At 36.8% G+C, this 15,929-nt stretch overlaps 1 protein-coding gene and 1 long non-coding RNA gene across 2 annotated transcripts; both read right to left on the bottom strand.

Annotated features, from left to right (window-relative positions):
- Positions 1 to 9,418: 9,418 nt before the first annotated feature.
- Positions 9,419 to 10,403, bottom strand: LOC145169539 (uncharacterized). The gene is made up of 2 exons (XR_013742551.1): positions 9,904 to 10,403; positions 9,419 to 9,819 (listed from the first exon to the last, which is right to left on the bottom strand). It is a non-coding gene; the product is annotated as an uncharacterized LOC145169539 (long non-coding RNA).
- A 1,840-nt stretch (positions 10,404 to 12,243) lies between these two features.
- LOC145109435 (mitochondrial outer membrane protein porin of 34 kDa-like) lies at positions 12,244 to 14,341 on the bottom strand. Its single transcript, XM_079046586.1, has 6 exons — positions 14,116 to 14,341; positions 13,894 to 13,961; positions 13,353 to 13,463; positions 13,178 to 13,264; positions 12,878 to 13,086; positions 12,244 to 12,781 (listed from the first exon to the last, which is right to left on the bottom strand). The coding sequence occupies exons 1-6, from the start codon at positions 14,162 to 14,164 to the stop codon at positions 12,475 to 12,477; spliced, it is 831 nt and encodes a 276-aa protein (XP_078902712.1). The 5' UTR covers positions 14,165 to 14,341; the 3' UTR covers positions 12,244 to 12,474.
- Positions 14,342 to 15,929: the final 1,588 nt, after the last annotated feature.

The raw sequence follows: 15,929 nt of genomic DNA, 5'->3' as shown, positions 1-15,929 counted from the left end.
CATTAGATTTAATTGTGTAAATACCTGCGAAAGATGGCTTGATCTTCCCATCCTTGATGGCTTGCAGATATTCCGGGCAGCTTCTCTTCCAATGCCCTATTTTGTGGCAGTGGTGGCACTCTGCCTCCTTTGGGTTCGAGTTGGGCTTGGCAGGACCAACTTTTGTCCCACTATAAGAGGAACCATCTTGGAACTTTCCCTTGGGGTGGCTATTTGAAGTAGCCTTCCTCTTCTTGCCCCTCCCTTGCCCAATAGCCAAAACAGGAGCAGCGAGTGGAGTGGGAGTTAATGCAACAGACTTGTCCTTGAGGTTGCTCTCAGTAGTCCTTAGGAGCCCTTGGAGTTTACTTAGGGTGACCTCTTCCTTGTTCATGTGGTAGGTCATCCTAAATTGGTTGTAGCACGAGGGCAAGGAGTGAAGAACGATGTCGATTGCCAAATATTCCCCAAAGTTAACATTTAACTTGCGAAGACGATCAACATACTTTGCATCTTTTGCAAGTGCACGGTTAGAGACTCTCCACTTCCCATCTTAGCGGTGATCATGTTCGTAATGATCTCATAGCGCTCTTGCCTTGCGCTTTGGTGGTATCTCTCCATCAAGTCTTGATGCATTTCGTACGGATACATGTCCTCATAGGACTTTTGGAGTTCGGGGTTCATTGTGGCTAGCATAATGCAATGAACTTTCGTTGCATCACGCTCATGGGTCTCAAAGACGGCCATTTCTTCGGGAGTAGCGATTTCCGGATTGATCTTTTCAAGCTTCTCGTCGAGGACATACTCTTTGTCCTCGTAGCGAGCAATCGTGCGAATGTATCTTATCCATTCGCTAAAGTTTGATCCATCAAATGTCACCTTTTGACATAGGCTCATTAGCGAGAATGAGCTAGCAGCAGCGTTGTTCACGTTAGACATCTACAAAATAGAAAAGAACAAAGTTTGATTAGAATTAAATCCCTAATTAAACACCCAAAATGAAAAATTAGGGCTAGGACCCAACAACATTATTTACACATTAGAAAAGGGATGTCGTAATCCAATATGCAAATAATTTGGAGGTAAGTGAATGACGATTCACTAATTCTTCACCATGAAAAACATAAAGGCTTAAGTTTTAAATGTATTAAGAATTCCTAGATTTCCTTTGAGATTCATTGAACTTTTCAATGGCATGTTTAAATCTCGATATGCCCCTCTCGTTTGTGACTGGGATGCCGAGGATCACAAAGTGGGTGTGAATAACCATGCAAATGTACATGGTGCCCTCATTGTTACAGTCACCTATTCGATGTGCCGGTTAACCACACACGCTCCATCGAACTATGACTAACAATGAGTCACCCTTTGCCACCTTTGCTTAGAACCAATTAGTGTGCCGGTTAACCACACACGCTCCACTAACTTCTTAGCAAGGGTGCAAAGTGTAATTTCATGGGATTGCATCAATTCACTTTTGCCTAAAGTAACTAGGATTGGGAATTTGAAAAACGTTTAGTTACTTTACATTGATTCATTATACTTATTAATGAAGAGAGGATTGCCCTATCCTACCCGTTCGGCTAACGACCCTCCACCAATCAAGGAAGCGGTGGGTAAGAGTGGATACCCATTAAATGGTCATTTTATAGGCCATAACCTTATACCACCCTTATAGATCGGCTTCGTGAATAAGGCCTACTAACGGTAAGACTAGCATTTTAGTTATACATATATATTTATTAATCTTGTAATAATATAATAGTATAGGGTGTATTTTAAACATTTCAAAATACTAGGGTTTTAATCTCAATTTAAAATTTTCGAAATTTATGACTTTTTAAATTAAAATTTTAAATATTAAAACTCTTGATTTAATAATTATCTTGAATTAAACTATTAATTTAAATTATTAAATCATAAGGGATTATTAAATCATAAAGGATAATTACCATTTAAAGAATTAACTTATCCTAATCCCTTTAATCCCTCTAAATTTCGAAAATCATGGGATGAGATAATTCAAAATCTTTAATTACCATATTTAACCATTAAAAGATAATTACAAGATATGGGATTATCCAAATCCCTAAAATTTAGGATCTTATCTTGGGGAGGAGGTTAATCTCGAAAATCCTAGGGTTTGCAAACCCTAGATTTCGAAATCTTGGGACTTAAGGAAAGGATTTGAAAAAACCCTTACCAAAATTTCGCAAATTAGGGTTTAGGAACCCTAATCTCGAAAATCTTGCCTCCTAGGGTTTATTGGCTATAAACCCTAATATGTCAAGTTCATACAATTGTATAATACTAATTAAAAACAAATTAACCAAAGGCTCTGATACCACTGATGGGTTTGGTACAAACAATCTTATGTGTGCATGCAACCCTAGATTTGGATCTATGTTTTCTCTATTAGATACACAACATTATGAACACATGAAGAACCCTAGCATGCTCCTAGTATTTTCGAAATTCATATAGTAGGATAGATTACATACCTCTTGTTGTTATATTGCAATAACAACTCAAATCTTCAAACCCTAAGTCTTGAAAGCAAGTACCACAAGTGTAGTACCTCTAATGGCTCACAAACACCACAAGCAAATGAAGAGGCAATAGAGAGAGAAGAGAGGAGGTAGAAATCGGCTCTAGGAACCCTAGGGATCAAGTGGACGATTTCTATAGCCTTAGGGGTCTTTATATAGGGTAGAGATTAGGGTTTCAGTCCTTATCCTTATCTAGTTGCTTGCCCACCAAGTAACCAAAAGATAAGCCTTGAAAGCCCTATCCTTGGACGATTTCAAGGTTCCTTATCCCTTGAATTCGTCCAACCTATATCTAGGGTAACCATTGCCCTACTTTGCAACTATCATATAATTACAATTCAGCCCCTCTAGTTTAATTAATTACACTTGATCACAAAATTAATTCTTAATTAATTATTGACCAATATTAATTAAACAAATATGATTTCTCCTTTAATATATTATTCTTATAATATATTAATAAATCATAATAACCTCTTTCTCTATTTATTTCTCCAGTCAAGTTGCTTTGGTGAAGGCAACCCAAAAGGACCATGCACAACCGGGTCAAGTACTTACCAAATATGGTTACGGGCTTAGACACTAATCCAACAGAAAGTCAGGGCATTATGCCAACGAATGCACCCTCACCAAGAAAGTTTGCTTTGGGTGTGGTGAGGAGGGGCACATCTCGAGAGATTGTCCGAAGAAGAAGGAGGCAGCAAAACCTAACATTCCACTAAAGCCGAAGGCGAGAGCCTTCCAGATGACACTGGAAGCTGCAAAAGATGAAGTTGATGTCGCTTCAGATACCTTTCTCGTAAACAAATTGCCTGCCCAAATTTTATTTGATTCTGGAGCCAACTACTCCTTTATTTCGCATGAATTTGGTAGAAAACTAGTTTTGCCTGTCGATAGACTAGATAACGCTTTATTAGTCGAAGTTGCTAGTGGCAAGTTTGTACCTGTTAGCCATCGTATGAAAAACGTCTTAATTGATTTGAATGGGAATAAGTTCCACGAGGAATTATTGCCTATCGAACTTAACGGTTTCGACATCGTGCTGGGAATGGATTGGCTTAGCGCCAATGACGCCGAGATATTGTGCATAAAGAAGATAGTAAAAGTAAACCCGCCAGGGAAAGAGTCATTTGTGGTGTACGGGGACAAACGCAGAGTAAATTCTGGAATCATTTCGCTAATGAAAGCCAGAAGGTGTTTGGCCAAAGGATGTACATCATATTTGGCATTCGTGATCGATGCTAAGATGGAGAAAAAGGAGATGCAGAGCATTCCTGTCGTGTGTGGTTATCCGGAAGTATTTCCTGAAGATCTTCCCGGATTACCGCCTGATAGACAAGTGGAGTTAAGAATAGACTTGTTACCAGGGACGACACCAATAGCAAAGGCACCTTACCGATTAGCACCGACGGAGATGAAGGAGCTGATGATGCAACTTCAGGAGTTATTGGACAAAGGTTTCATTAGACCTAGTTCATCACCCTGGGGAGCTCCGGTGTTATTTGTAAAGAAGAAAGATGGATGTATGAGAATGTGCATCGATTACAGAGAGTTGAACAAGGCAACAATAAAGAATAGATATCTGTTGCCGAGGATTGATGACATGTTCGATCAACTACAAGGTTCAAATTATTTTTCAAAGATCTACCTTAGGTCAGGATATCATCAGCTGAAGGTGAGAGAGCAGGATATCGAGAATACTGCATTCAGAACACGATATGGATACTACGAGTTTTTGGTTATGTCGTTTGGACTAACCAATGCTCCAGCAGCATTCATGGATTTAATGAACATGGTTTGTAATCCGTTCCTTGATAAATCTGTGATAGTGTTCATAGATGACATTCTGATTTATTCAAAAAGCCAAGAGGAGCATGGCAGACACTTGCGAGAAGTGTTGGAAGTCTTGAAGAAGGAGAAGCTGTATGCAAAGTTCTCCAAATGTGATTTTTGGATTCGAGAAGTCCAATTCTTGAGTCACGTGGTCAACTAAGAAGGGATAATGGTTGATCCAGCAAAGATTGAAGCTGTAATGAAGTGGGAACAACCGAAAAGTCCCACGGAGATCCGAAGCTTTTTAGGATTAGCCGGATATTACCGAATGTTTATCCAAGGCTTTTCTTCGATTGCTACTCCATTAACAGCTTTGACCCACAAAGGAGCTGCTTATGCTTGGAGTGATAAGCATAGAGAAGCATTCGAGTTGCTAAAGAAGAAGCTATGTGAGGCACCGATTTTATCTCTACCCGATGGGGTTGAAGACTTCGCTGTTTATAGCGATGCGTCTGGGGTTGGATTGGGTTGTGTTTTGACCCAAAGAGATAAGGTGATCGCGTATGCATCTCGACGGCTGAAAAAGCATGAAAGGAACTACCCCACTCATGATTTGGAGTTGGCAGCGATAGTTTTCGCTCTAAAGATATGGAGGCATTACCTCTATGGCACGAAGTGCAAACTTTTCACTAATCATAAGAGTCTTCAATATCTCTTTAATCAGAAAGAATTGAATATGAGGCAGCGACGCTGGCTAGAACTACTTAAGGACTACGACTGTGAGATACTTTACCAACCTGATAAAGCAAATGTTGTTGCTGATGCTCTCAGTCGGAAAGTCAATCTTGAAGGAACAAGGCCAATAGCGTTGAGAATAGAAGTTGTCTCGTCAATTGTGGAGAGTATAAAGAAAGCTCAAGAGGAAGCTTCTGTGAAGAATGACCGAAAGGAAGAATGTTTGGGCAAAATGTTGGTGTTCGGTATAAACAGTCATGGACTGAAGGTCTTCCAAGATCGGATTTGGATACCTAAGTCAGGAGGAATAAGAGATCTTCTGATGGAAGAAGCTCACAAAACCATGTACTCAGTTCATCCCGGTAGCACTAAAATGTATAGGGACCTGAAACCCTATTACTAGTGGTCGACGATGAAGCTTGATATTGCAAAGTACGTGGCAGAGTGTGTGACATGTGCGCAGGTCAAGGAACAAGATCAGAAACCATACGGGAGTTTAGAACCGTTACCTGTGCCTATGGGTAAATGGGAAGACGTTGTTATGGATTTTGTCAATAAACTGCCCAGAACAAAGAATGGTCACGACATGATTTGGGTGGTCGTTGATCGCTTCACTAAGAGTGCGCATTTCATAGCACCAATCAGAAATGGTCTATGGATAAGCTGGCGAATTCTTACGTGAAGGAAATTGTGAGGCTTCACGGTGTTCCGTTAACGATTGTGTCAGATCGTGACAGCCGTTTCACCTCGCGATTTTGGAGAAGTCTAGAAGAGGAATTGGGTACCAAGTTGTGTTTAAGTACAGCTTACCATCCACAGACTGATGGTCAGAGCGAAAGAACAATACAAACACTTGAAGATATGTTGAGAGCATGTACCCTAAAATTCCTAGGTAATTGGGATGAACATTTACCTTTGGTAGAATTTTCCTACAATAATAGTTCCCACTCGAGCATAAAGATGGCACTTTATCAAGCTATGTATGGACAAAAATGTCGTGCGCCGTCTTGTTGGCTTGAGGCTGGGGAAAAGCAGTTTATGGGACCGGAGATAGTCCATCAAACTGCTGAAAAGTTGAAAATAATTAAGGAGAGAATGTTAGCAGCTCAGGATCGTCAAAAGAGCTATGCTAACAACAAGAGAAGACCAATGACTTTTGAAGTTGGAGATTCGGTTTTGCTTAAAGTCTCGCCGTGGAAGGGACTTATAAGATTTGGTAAAAGAGGAAAGTTAAGTCCAAGGTTTATTGGACCGTTTAAAGTTCTTCAGAGGGTTGGGAACCAAGCTTACAAGCTCGAATTACCCGAAGACCTGAATGGGATTCATAACACTTTTCATGTGTGTTATTTGAGGAAGTTCACGGGAGAAGTTCCCGATATAATTCCAATTTCTGAATTAAGAATTGATGAGAGAAAAGGTTGATTGAAGAACCAGAGGCAATTGTTGACCGAAAAACTAAGAAGTTGCAACGCAAGATGGTCGAGTTAGTGTTTGTCTGTTGGAAACATACGAATGGGCCAAATTCCACCTGGGAGACGGAGAGTGACATGATGAGTCGCTATCCGTATTTGTTTGTTGATGTGTGATTCCGGGGACGGAATCATTCTAAGGTGGAGAGAATTGTAACGCCCGTGTTTCCAGGCTAGACATTAATGATGATATGATAGTCTAGGTTGACCTTTGTAACCCATTTTGAAATAATAAGAATGTATTATTTGAGTATTATGTGTTTTATGCTTAATTGCTTAATTGTGTGGCTTAAATGAATTAAGAATAAAAATAAGCGTGAAAATGAAATGTTAGATAAACCCAGTATTGATACACCAAAACGTAGTGGTCGTGACGATGTTTCCGAATATATAAAGAATGCCGAAATCCGAGTTATAACGAAGAAGTTATGATATGTTGAAGTTTCGCGACAGAACCGGCACGACACTATATGACGTAAAATACGAATTTAAGATAGAGCGATATCTATCCTTAGTAATCTAAACGAAAGTCGTAGAATATGTTAAACCAAGAGCGTACATAAAAAGAACGTCTAAATCTGACTTCGTATGAGGAAGTTATGATTTTTCGAAGTTTCCACTTAACAGTGTACATCCCGAAGTTCGAATATGGGATCGAGCGATATTTAGCCAAAACTTTCTAAATGAGAATCGAAGATCTCATCGATAGTAGTGCAACGAAGGAAAGACAGACGAAAACGGACGTCGGATGAAGGAGTTATGAATTTCTAACGGAGTTTTTCTGTCCCGGCCTACTAAAAATAATATAAAAATAATATAAAAATAAAATCGAAGTTAGCCGACGGAGTCTAAATGAAAGTTGTAGATCTTGTTTTTACCTACGCGTCAATATAAAGAACGTCGAAAACGGAGTTCGTATGCGAAAGTTATGAATTTCTGAAGTTCGGCGCGCGAAACCCCAAAACTGTCAGAGACCACGACATGGAAACAGTGGTCACGACGTGGCATGGCTTCTAACGCCTTTTGGAGCCTGACAGAGCAAGTGGACGATGACGCATGCAATGACGACCAAGCCCACGACGTGGAAGAAGTGTCCACGACGTGGAAAATGAGAAATTTGCCCTATAAATAGATTTGAAGGGGTAGCCGGCCAAGGTTGCTAATTCACCCTTCTCTCACCCATATTACCTCGATTTACGTGCAAAGAAGTACCCCCGAAGGCCCGGTATCATCCCGAGACCCGAAGCAAGTCCCGAAGCTCGAAGATCCCGAGAAGAAAAGAGTTTCCGAGCCGAAGCTCTGCCCGCGAGAAGTCCAGTGTGTGAAGATATCCCGGATCCACCGAAGAATACTACTTTTAAAGCCGTAGTGTTGTCCGATCATCTTCTGATCAAGTGAGTGTGTAGTTACTTTCTTCTAACACATAGATATGAAGTATCTCTATAAGAATATGTGCTATGTGTTGCATATTATCTGTTATCTGGTTTGAATATTGAATGGATATATTATACATGATTTAAAGTTGTATATGTATGTTTATATATATATTTTATCTACTAAAATGTTGGGGTAAAGCATGGGTAGATAGTTGATGTGTGATAAAATGATGAGAGGCCTCGATGTTGTTGTTGTTAATCTAGTCATCTAGCGGAGTATGGATGACGACCACGGACTCTTTCTAGATTGTCCTGTGGAACGCTGGCAGGTTCATAACCTGTAGGTGTTGCGGGCTTGATGTTCACCGGTGTACTCTATCCCCCTCATGGTTGCCTTTAAGACATCTATTGTTGAGGAAACCCCTTGCAGTAATGTCCGTCCCGATGAAAAAAAAATCCTAGATTAGGTCCCTTGAGATAGATGTTGTTTTAGGGACGTAAAGTGAGGATAACGGGAATGGGTAATCGGGTTATTGTTGGTTGGTGAAATTAAATATAATTATTTATTGTGGGTTGAAAACCCTATATGCTCACCAGGCTCCCAAGCCTGACCCACTCAGTTTTGTTGTATTACAAGTAGTGGCGCGAGAGCATAAGTTGGATGACTTATCAAGATCTTTTGATATTAGACTAGTTGTTATATGTAACTGTTGTATGGTCTATCTTTTGTTGTTTATGCTTTTGGTCTGTTTATCAGAACATGACATACCGAATATTGTTATATAATGAAAATGCATCTCTTGATGAAATGCTTTGTTAAACTTTATTTTATCATTTTTTTTTCGAACAAATTCCGCAACTCTTTTAAATCAATGAATTTACTCTGAAATTATTTTAAAAGCATAAATGAAACCGGTCTTTTCTGGCCGTGATTTTGGGGATGTCACACACATCTAGTATTAAATAATAAGAAAAATACCAATAAATATTTTTTTTATTGTTTTCTAAACTAGGTTTACATATGTATAATTTAATTTTTTCTTTCGTAAACTATGATTATATATAAAGTTATCAAAAAATATGATTAAAAAGGTAAATTCGAACATATCTAAAAAAAATCATAATGACTATTTTAACTGTATAATTGTAAACGTGCGCAACACGCATAAAATGAGGGCACCCCCTCCTCGTCAATCACTCAAAACCCTCTCTAGATATTTTTAGTTATTTTATTTTATTTATTTACCTTTTACAAGTTATATTGTATTTTATTTTAGTTTCATTTAAAAAAATAATACAAATAAAAGACAAAATTGCAAAAATGGTCCCTGTGGTATGTATTTTTTTGGGGTTTCAATCCAAACTTCGACTTATTTGGATTCATGGTCCTTTTGGCCTAGTTTGTACGTAGAATTGGTCCCCCGACTTAACTTCCTTTAAGTTTTTGCTGTTAACTCCCTCATGTGCATCTCACATGAGGGTATATTTGTCTTTTCACATATAAAGGACCATTTTTGCACCTAAAAAATATATCCCATTTAAAAAAAAATTAATACCTATTTATTTATTTTAATAATTAAAAAATGAAAAGGTCTCTCTCTCATCGTCTTCTTCATTACATCTTTCTTCTGCAAATCAAGCCACATACAAACACACTTAAAACTAAATAACACATAACCGATGAACCTGGGATGAATGATCTAACAATTATCTTCAATTTGTTCCTTTGGAGGATAAAAGACAAAATCCCACCAAGAATCCATTCTGACCACCAACATTCCTAAACTAACCATCATCTTCACAACAGCCTCAATACAACAATTAATTCTCCATTCCAGCCATGATTATTGATACCTGTGTGAAAGAAGCACCAAACAACCAACACATGTTCCCTCCCCCATCTTGTTATTCCTTTTTCTTTTTTCTCTTAAATCGGACCTACAAATTCAACACAAATAGATCTATCTTGATTCTTATTGAGTTATTGGGCCGACTAGAGAGAAAAAACACACACACGCACACCTGCAAGCTGATTGAAAGGGAAGGGGCTGATATTGATTTTTTTCGTGTGATTGGACAGAAAAATGAAAGAGAAGATGGTTGGATTGACCTTGAGAAAAAGGGAACGCACGTCGATCTTGAGAAAAAAGGGGCACCCTCCATCCCGTTCTTAATTTCACACATATTAACTGTCAAATCAATTAGGTCATAATGGGTATATTTGATGATGCGTGTGGCTGGTGGAGAGGCAAGAGGAAGAAGATGTAGTTCAAATGGTGAAGGTGCAGGGTACAGGAGATGTTGTGGAGATTGAAGAGGATGAAGTCGATGTCGTCGCTGGTGAAGGCTTGGCCAGAGGCAGAAGATGGTCTCATCAGAGAAAGAAAAAAATGAGGGGGAAGATGCGACTTAGAGGAGACATAGGTATGGTGGGGGAGATATGATTCATAGTTCTTCATCGATCTTTAGATGTAGGTTACTGAACATGAAGAAGAAGATGGGTGGAGTGTTTTGGGTTGAGAGAGAACTTTTTATTTTTTAATTATTAAAATAAATAAATAGGTATTAATTTTAACTTTTTAAAAAAATAGGATTTATTTTTTAGGTGCAAAAATGGTCCTTTATATGTAAAAAGACAAATATACCCTCATGTGAGATGCACATGAGGGGGTTAACAGCAAAAACTTAATGGAAGTTAAGTCGGGGGACCATTTCTACATACAAACTAGGCCAAAAGGACCATGAATCCAAAAAAGTCGAGGTTTGGACTGAAACCCCAAAAAAATGCATAACAAAAGGACCATTTTTGCAATTTTGTCCAAATAAAAATATATCAATATTCATTTTATTTTTATTTCATTTTTGAAAAATGTTAAAAGTTATATAAATTTAAAGTTTCTATACATCAGTAAGTTCTATGAGATGAAAAAACATGCATGATATTCATATTTCTTCTCTTAAAGAATTGGTTTTTTCAATGTCATTAAAAATTGGCGTACATTTTATATAATACCGCCGCAATCACATATTCATATTGAAATAAGACATCAATTACATTTATAAATTATAATTCTTTATATTGATAAGGTAACCAAGATGTTTCCGCTTGTTGCGCCCAATCTACTAATTTGCAATAAGAATTCATCCTTATTAAGATAGAAAATTCTTTGTTACTTGGGGCGTTTTAATCACCCTTTGTAAAGCTTTTACTTTCTAGTGTTTGACAAAATATTTCGCTTTAAACAAAAAGTCTCAATTGATAATACATGCTTTTAGCGTTTAATTTAAACAAAACTTCTCAAATTCAAAAGTTATCTCACGTAGCGTTTAACAAAACATTATCAGCTACCAGCTATCTACTAACCACTACATACCACCTGTTAGTTTTAACAAAAAGTCTCATTTGATAGTACAACCTTTAGCAAAACGTTCAGCGTTTAACAAAACGTTAGCAACTACCAACTATCTTACTATTTACTATCTATTAGTTTTAACAAAAAGTCTCATTTGATACTATAGGTTTTTAATGTTTATTTTAAGCAAAAAAATTTCAAATCTAAAAGTAATCTCACGTAGCATTTAACAAAAACATTACCAGCTACGAGCTATCTAATGTCCACTACATACTACCCCTTAGTTTTAACAAAAAGTCTCATTTACTACAACATGTTTTTAACATTTACTTTAAACAAAAAGTAATCTCACGTAGCATTTAATACAACATGTTTTTAACATTTACTTTAAACAAAACATTTCAAATCTAAAACTTATCTCGCACAACATTTAACAAAACAATACATTTAATACAAGCTATCAGCTATTTACTGTCATCTACATACTACCCGTTAGTTTTACCAAACACGAACATTGTATACTAATGAACTTAAAGTTTATATAATGATGAAATTACTTGCCTACTTTTGCTGTCGTTTTCAAGATCCACCAACACGATATAACTATTTTTTTCTATATAACTCATACAAGAAATTAGTCATTTTGATATAATTTTTCAATCTGATCCAGCCCCACATTACAGTCACAATCTCGCAAAGTAAAAAACAACAATCATACATATAACCTCAATTTTAACAACCTTGAGTAAATCAAAAGTCAAGAAAGCACTTGACAACAGAAAACAACGAAGGACAAAACAAACAATTAGTAGTTGGAGATTAGCACAGAAATTTTACTAACCTTGTTTCTCAAATTGTGTGTATATTCTAAAGCTTAAAAGTTAAAACAAATCATGGAACTACCTTGATGCAACTAATCATAAAAAATATTTTCAAGTAAAACATAGAAAATTTTAAATGTTCAAACCAAAAGAGATTAACAGCAAGAATCGCATCAGTACCAAATCAATACAAGCAAAAAAAACACTTTTGGCACAAAACAGTTACTCCATGGTCAAGTCAATTACACAAACCTCTGCAAATATATCTACCATCTATGGTCAAGTAGACATTATGCATAGTTTAAAAAAAAAAAAAAAAAAAAAAAAAAAACTGTCACGAAATTATTTCTACCTTGAAGAAAAAGAAAACTGCCAAAAGTATAATATAAAGATGATTTAAAAACCTTCAAAAGTTATTATCATGGCTTAAGAGCCAATGCAAGTCCAAATTTGGCACTCTTGTCAACAGCTTTGGTGTCAACTTCACCCGAAATGGTAAATAGTGATTTAGGGCGCCATTCATGTTGGATAAGAGCATTTGCTTTTCCATGGTTGTTGATGTGGGCTTTGACCGTGGTCAACGGGTCCAATGCGTGTTGGGTCCCAACCGAGATTGTGTTTTCATTGGTTGAGAAGATGTGGTTGACTTCTGCACCAACTGCTGTGTTGGTCAATGGTTTCACAGTGTGGTAGTATGATGCATTCAATGAGTCTCCCTTATCATTCCTGTATTATGTTATTTTATGTATAATATAAACAACACATAAAATAATAACTTATAATTAAAAAAGAATTGACTACTCAGTAGTCAGTAGTACTCACAGGGTCAAAGCAGCAATCAGGTCAGCATTGGAAAAGCTAATTCCAGCATTATATTTGATGAAGTTTCCAGTTTTGGTATCAAAGGAAACATCAGTTCCAATAGCAGTAACATTGTTTCCAATCACACCAGAAAAGTTGACAATTGGATTTGCAGTCAACCCAATACTTGTGCAGATTCCAGCATAGTCATGCAAATATTGGAGTTCCAACTATAAAAAAATAGAAAATAATCAGCCATTTTAATATAAATGTTATTCAAAAAAAGGACTCAATTCTAACAACACTAAACTTATTATATACCTTGCCAGATCTTTGATCAGGAACTTTGAAGCTAAGGATTGCTTTCAAACCTGGAGCAGGTTCATCAATTACAATGGTTGTGGAGAGCTACATTAATGTTGTAAGTAGTTAAAAAAAAAAAACAATTACTATAAAAGATGAAATAGCAAAACAATATATGAATGAGAGATCTTACATTGGAGTTTGTGTCGACTTTGATGTCTGTAGTAATGTTGTTCCTTTTTAATTGGGTGTTGACATCAGCAAGAAATTGTTCACCTTTCTTTGTTCCAGAGGATGTGATTGCCTGTGATAAGAAGAGAATATTATATGATGTACAGATTCATACTTTCTAACAGACATATTTATCTTTATTTGATATCAGAATCAGATGCTTCAGCAACATAGAATATAAAATAAAGGTAAAGCAACTACACAGTGTAGTGAGTTGCATAAACCTCATTTACAGAAATCTAGTCCACAAAATGGAAATTATTAAGCTTTCTTCAGTCCTTTCAGCCTAATACTTTCCACACATATCAGAGACTGCATGTTGTTATGTTTTTAAAATGTTAATAAAAAACGCCTTACAATTTCAAATTATAGGGAAACCAGTAGAAGCATATATCGTAAATGATAACCACAATCACTCAAAGTAGCATGCATTCTTCTAACAATGTCGAATCATAAGGTAATCAAACAGATCTAAAGACACGAAAAACGAAAAGAGAACTCACAACTCCAGTAGGTGAATAGGTCGTGATGGTGAACTTATGATCGGCCTGATAATCCCTGTACAAAAGATCTTCATCACAAAAAAAAACAAATTTAAATCAGGAAATGTGAATCCAATAACAGCAATATTTACAATCCTTTCAAGCTGAATTACACACACATATATATACACATCTGTATGTTACATTTAAGGAGAGAAAAAAAGGAGTTGAAAGGGAACGAACCTCTGGCTCTTTTGCCAATGTCAGTGTATAGACCAGGACCCTTCACCATGATTTCTTGTAAGCTTAAAAATGGAGATCAAACTTCGAAGACGATGAGCTGAGGAAGACGATTAAACACCGCTAGGGCTTTTATAGAGTATGTGAATTGGGGGAAAAGAAAAGCCCTAATTTCTACCGGGTTTTCTTCCACTTTGTGCTTCTTGAATGTTCAACGGATGATTGTGGGCCGTGGATTATGAAAAACGCTAGTTAGTTGCATTTATGGCCTTAGATTTGAGGTCGCCTATGTAATTAATTTGTTTCCATAGGGGTACTTTTAAAACTCCAGGTTCGGTCGACATTTTATTTATTTATTTATTTCTTTCTTGGATAAAAAGATAGAGGTTTTCATTTTAATCCTTGGGGTAAATCCTAAAAGGATAATAGGGATCTTCATTTTCTTTTTTTACTTGTATAAGTTTATATTATTAATATAAAATTGGATTATTGTCATTGTTGTCCAACAAAGTTACGTATAATTGTTTAAATGGTTCTTTGTGACTATTTTTTGCATTTTTAGGGTATATACTTGTGTGTTATCGATAGGAAAAGTCATGTTACCCATTTTAGCAAGTTAACTTGCCTCATCACTTGCCAAGTCAACAGGTGAGTAAACTCATTGAGTCAATACTGAGTTGATTCGACACACTCGATGACACACATGCAAATAGTAATGACTGCCTTTAGTTTCTACCAACACCCCCACCAACCTTGCATTGTCGATTGAGTTCCAGGCACAATCTTGAATTAAAAGGGGACACGACCATATGGGGTTTGAGGTAATACAGCCCTGAAACTTGTTTACCATATTCTGCCAAACAATCATCGTGAAGAATCCTTAAAAAGCAACAATGTCGACTCCACTACCTTCACATGACTCTTTAAATTCTAGTGAAGACATCAACTACAATGTGCTCCACCCAATCTTCGGTGAATGTGGTCAGAAGATTTCAGAAAACCAAAATGAAATGCAATGGTTGAAGGAGCAACTCGGATAGGACTATATCGTGTGCAGGATCGACCACATCAGTCTCCAGTACAAGCTGGATGACCATGATCAGAAGTTTAAAGTCATTGGTGTTGTGATGGGTGGCATGATGGTAGGGATGCTCTTGTTGCTGGTGGTTGTGCTCCATTTCGTTCTTAAGCTTGGGTGATGGGTGGATTTGAAACAATGGTGGTTCGTAGTTAAGAAGCTTATTAGTATGTAGATTTTCTGATTTTATTTTTATATTTGTTTTTTTGGAGAAATATGTAAAAGACTTGTCTAAATGATAGGCATTTTGTAAGTGAACTCCAATGATGAATGAAAGACCTGTCTAAATGATATGAATTTTGTAAGCTTCGGTGATATTCTTTGTTCATTGCTTATGATCGTATTTAGTTGTTATTTTTCATAAAAAAAAAATTGTTGAAAGTGCAATAGTAATGGGAAGAAGGAAAAAGTGGGGATGCTAGTGACCCCACGTGCCTTGCACAGTGGGGGCAATTTAGTCTTTTACAAATACTAGCAATTACTTAGAAGTTTCTTCTATACCTACTTGTTTCATTCTAACACATTGTTTTCTTCTTCAAATACTCTCAACTGTGAAGCTACATAATGAAGAACATGGAATGTGGATGTGGAGTTGAGGCTATAATAAGAACATCACGTACTACCAATAACCCAGGAAGGCCCTTTTATGCATGTCCCAAAAAGGTAATTTACCACTTGTTCAATTTCTGATGTTAACCCTAGTTTGTTTAACATGTACTGATTCAAGCAAATAATTGGA

Source organism: Lactuca virosa, chromosome 4 (assembly GCF_052849685.1).
Source record: "Lactuca virosa cultivar CGN04683 chromosome 4, Lactuca_virosa_CGN04683_v6, whole genome shotgun sequence".
NCBI classification, from domain to species: Eukaryota; Viridiplantae; Streptophyta; class Magnoliopsida; order Asterales; family Asteraceae; genus Lactuca; species Lactuca virosa.
This window is presented reverse-complemented; position numbering and strand designations above follow the sequence as displayed.

Coding starts and splice junctions, on each gene's coding strand:
- LOC145109435 (XM_079046586.1), bottom strand. CDS start 14,164: ATGGTGAAGGGTCCTGGTCTATACACTGACATTGGCAAAAGAGCCAGA. Junction 13,464..13,893: donor CCTATTCACCTACTGGAGTT/GTGAGTTCTCTT, acceptor TTCTTATCACAG/GCAATCACATCCTCTGGAAC. Junction 12,782..12,877: donor CTGATTGCTGCTTTGACCCT/GTGAGTACTACT, acceptor AACATAATACAG/GAATGATAAGGGAGACTCAT.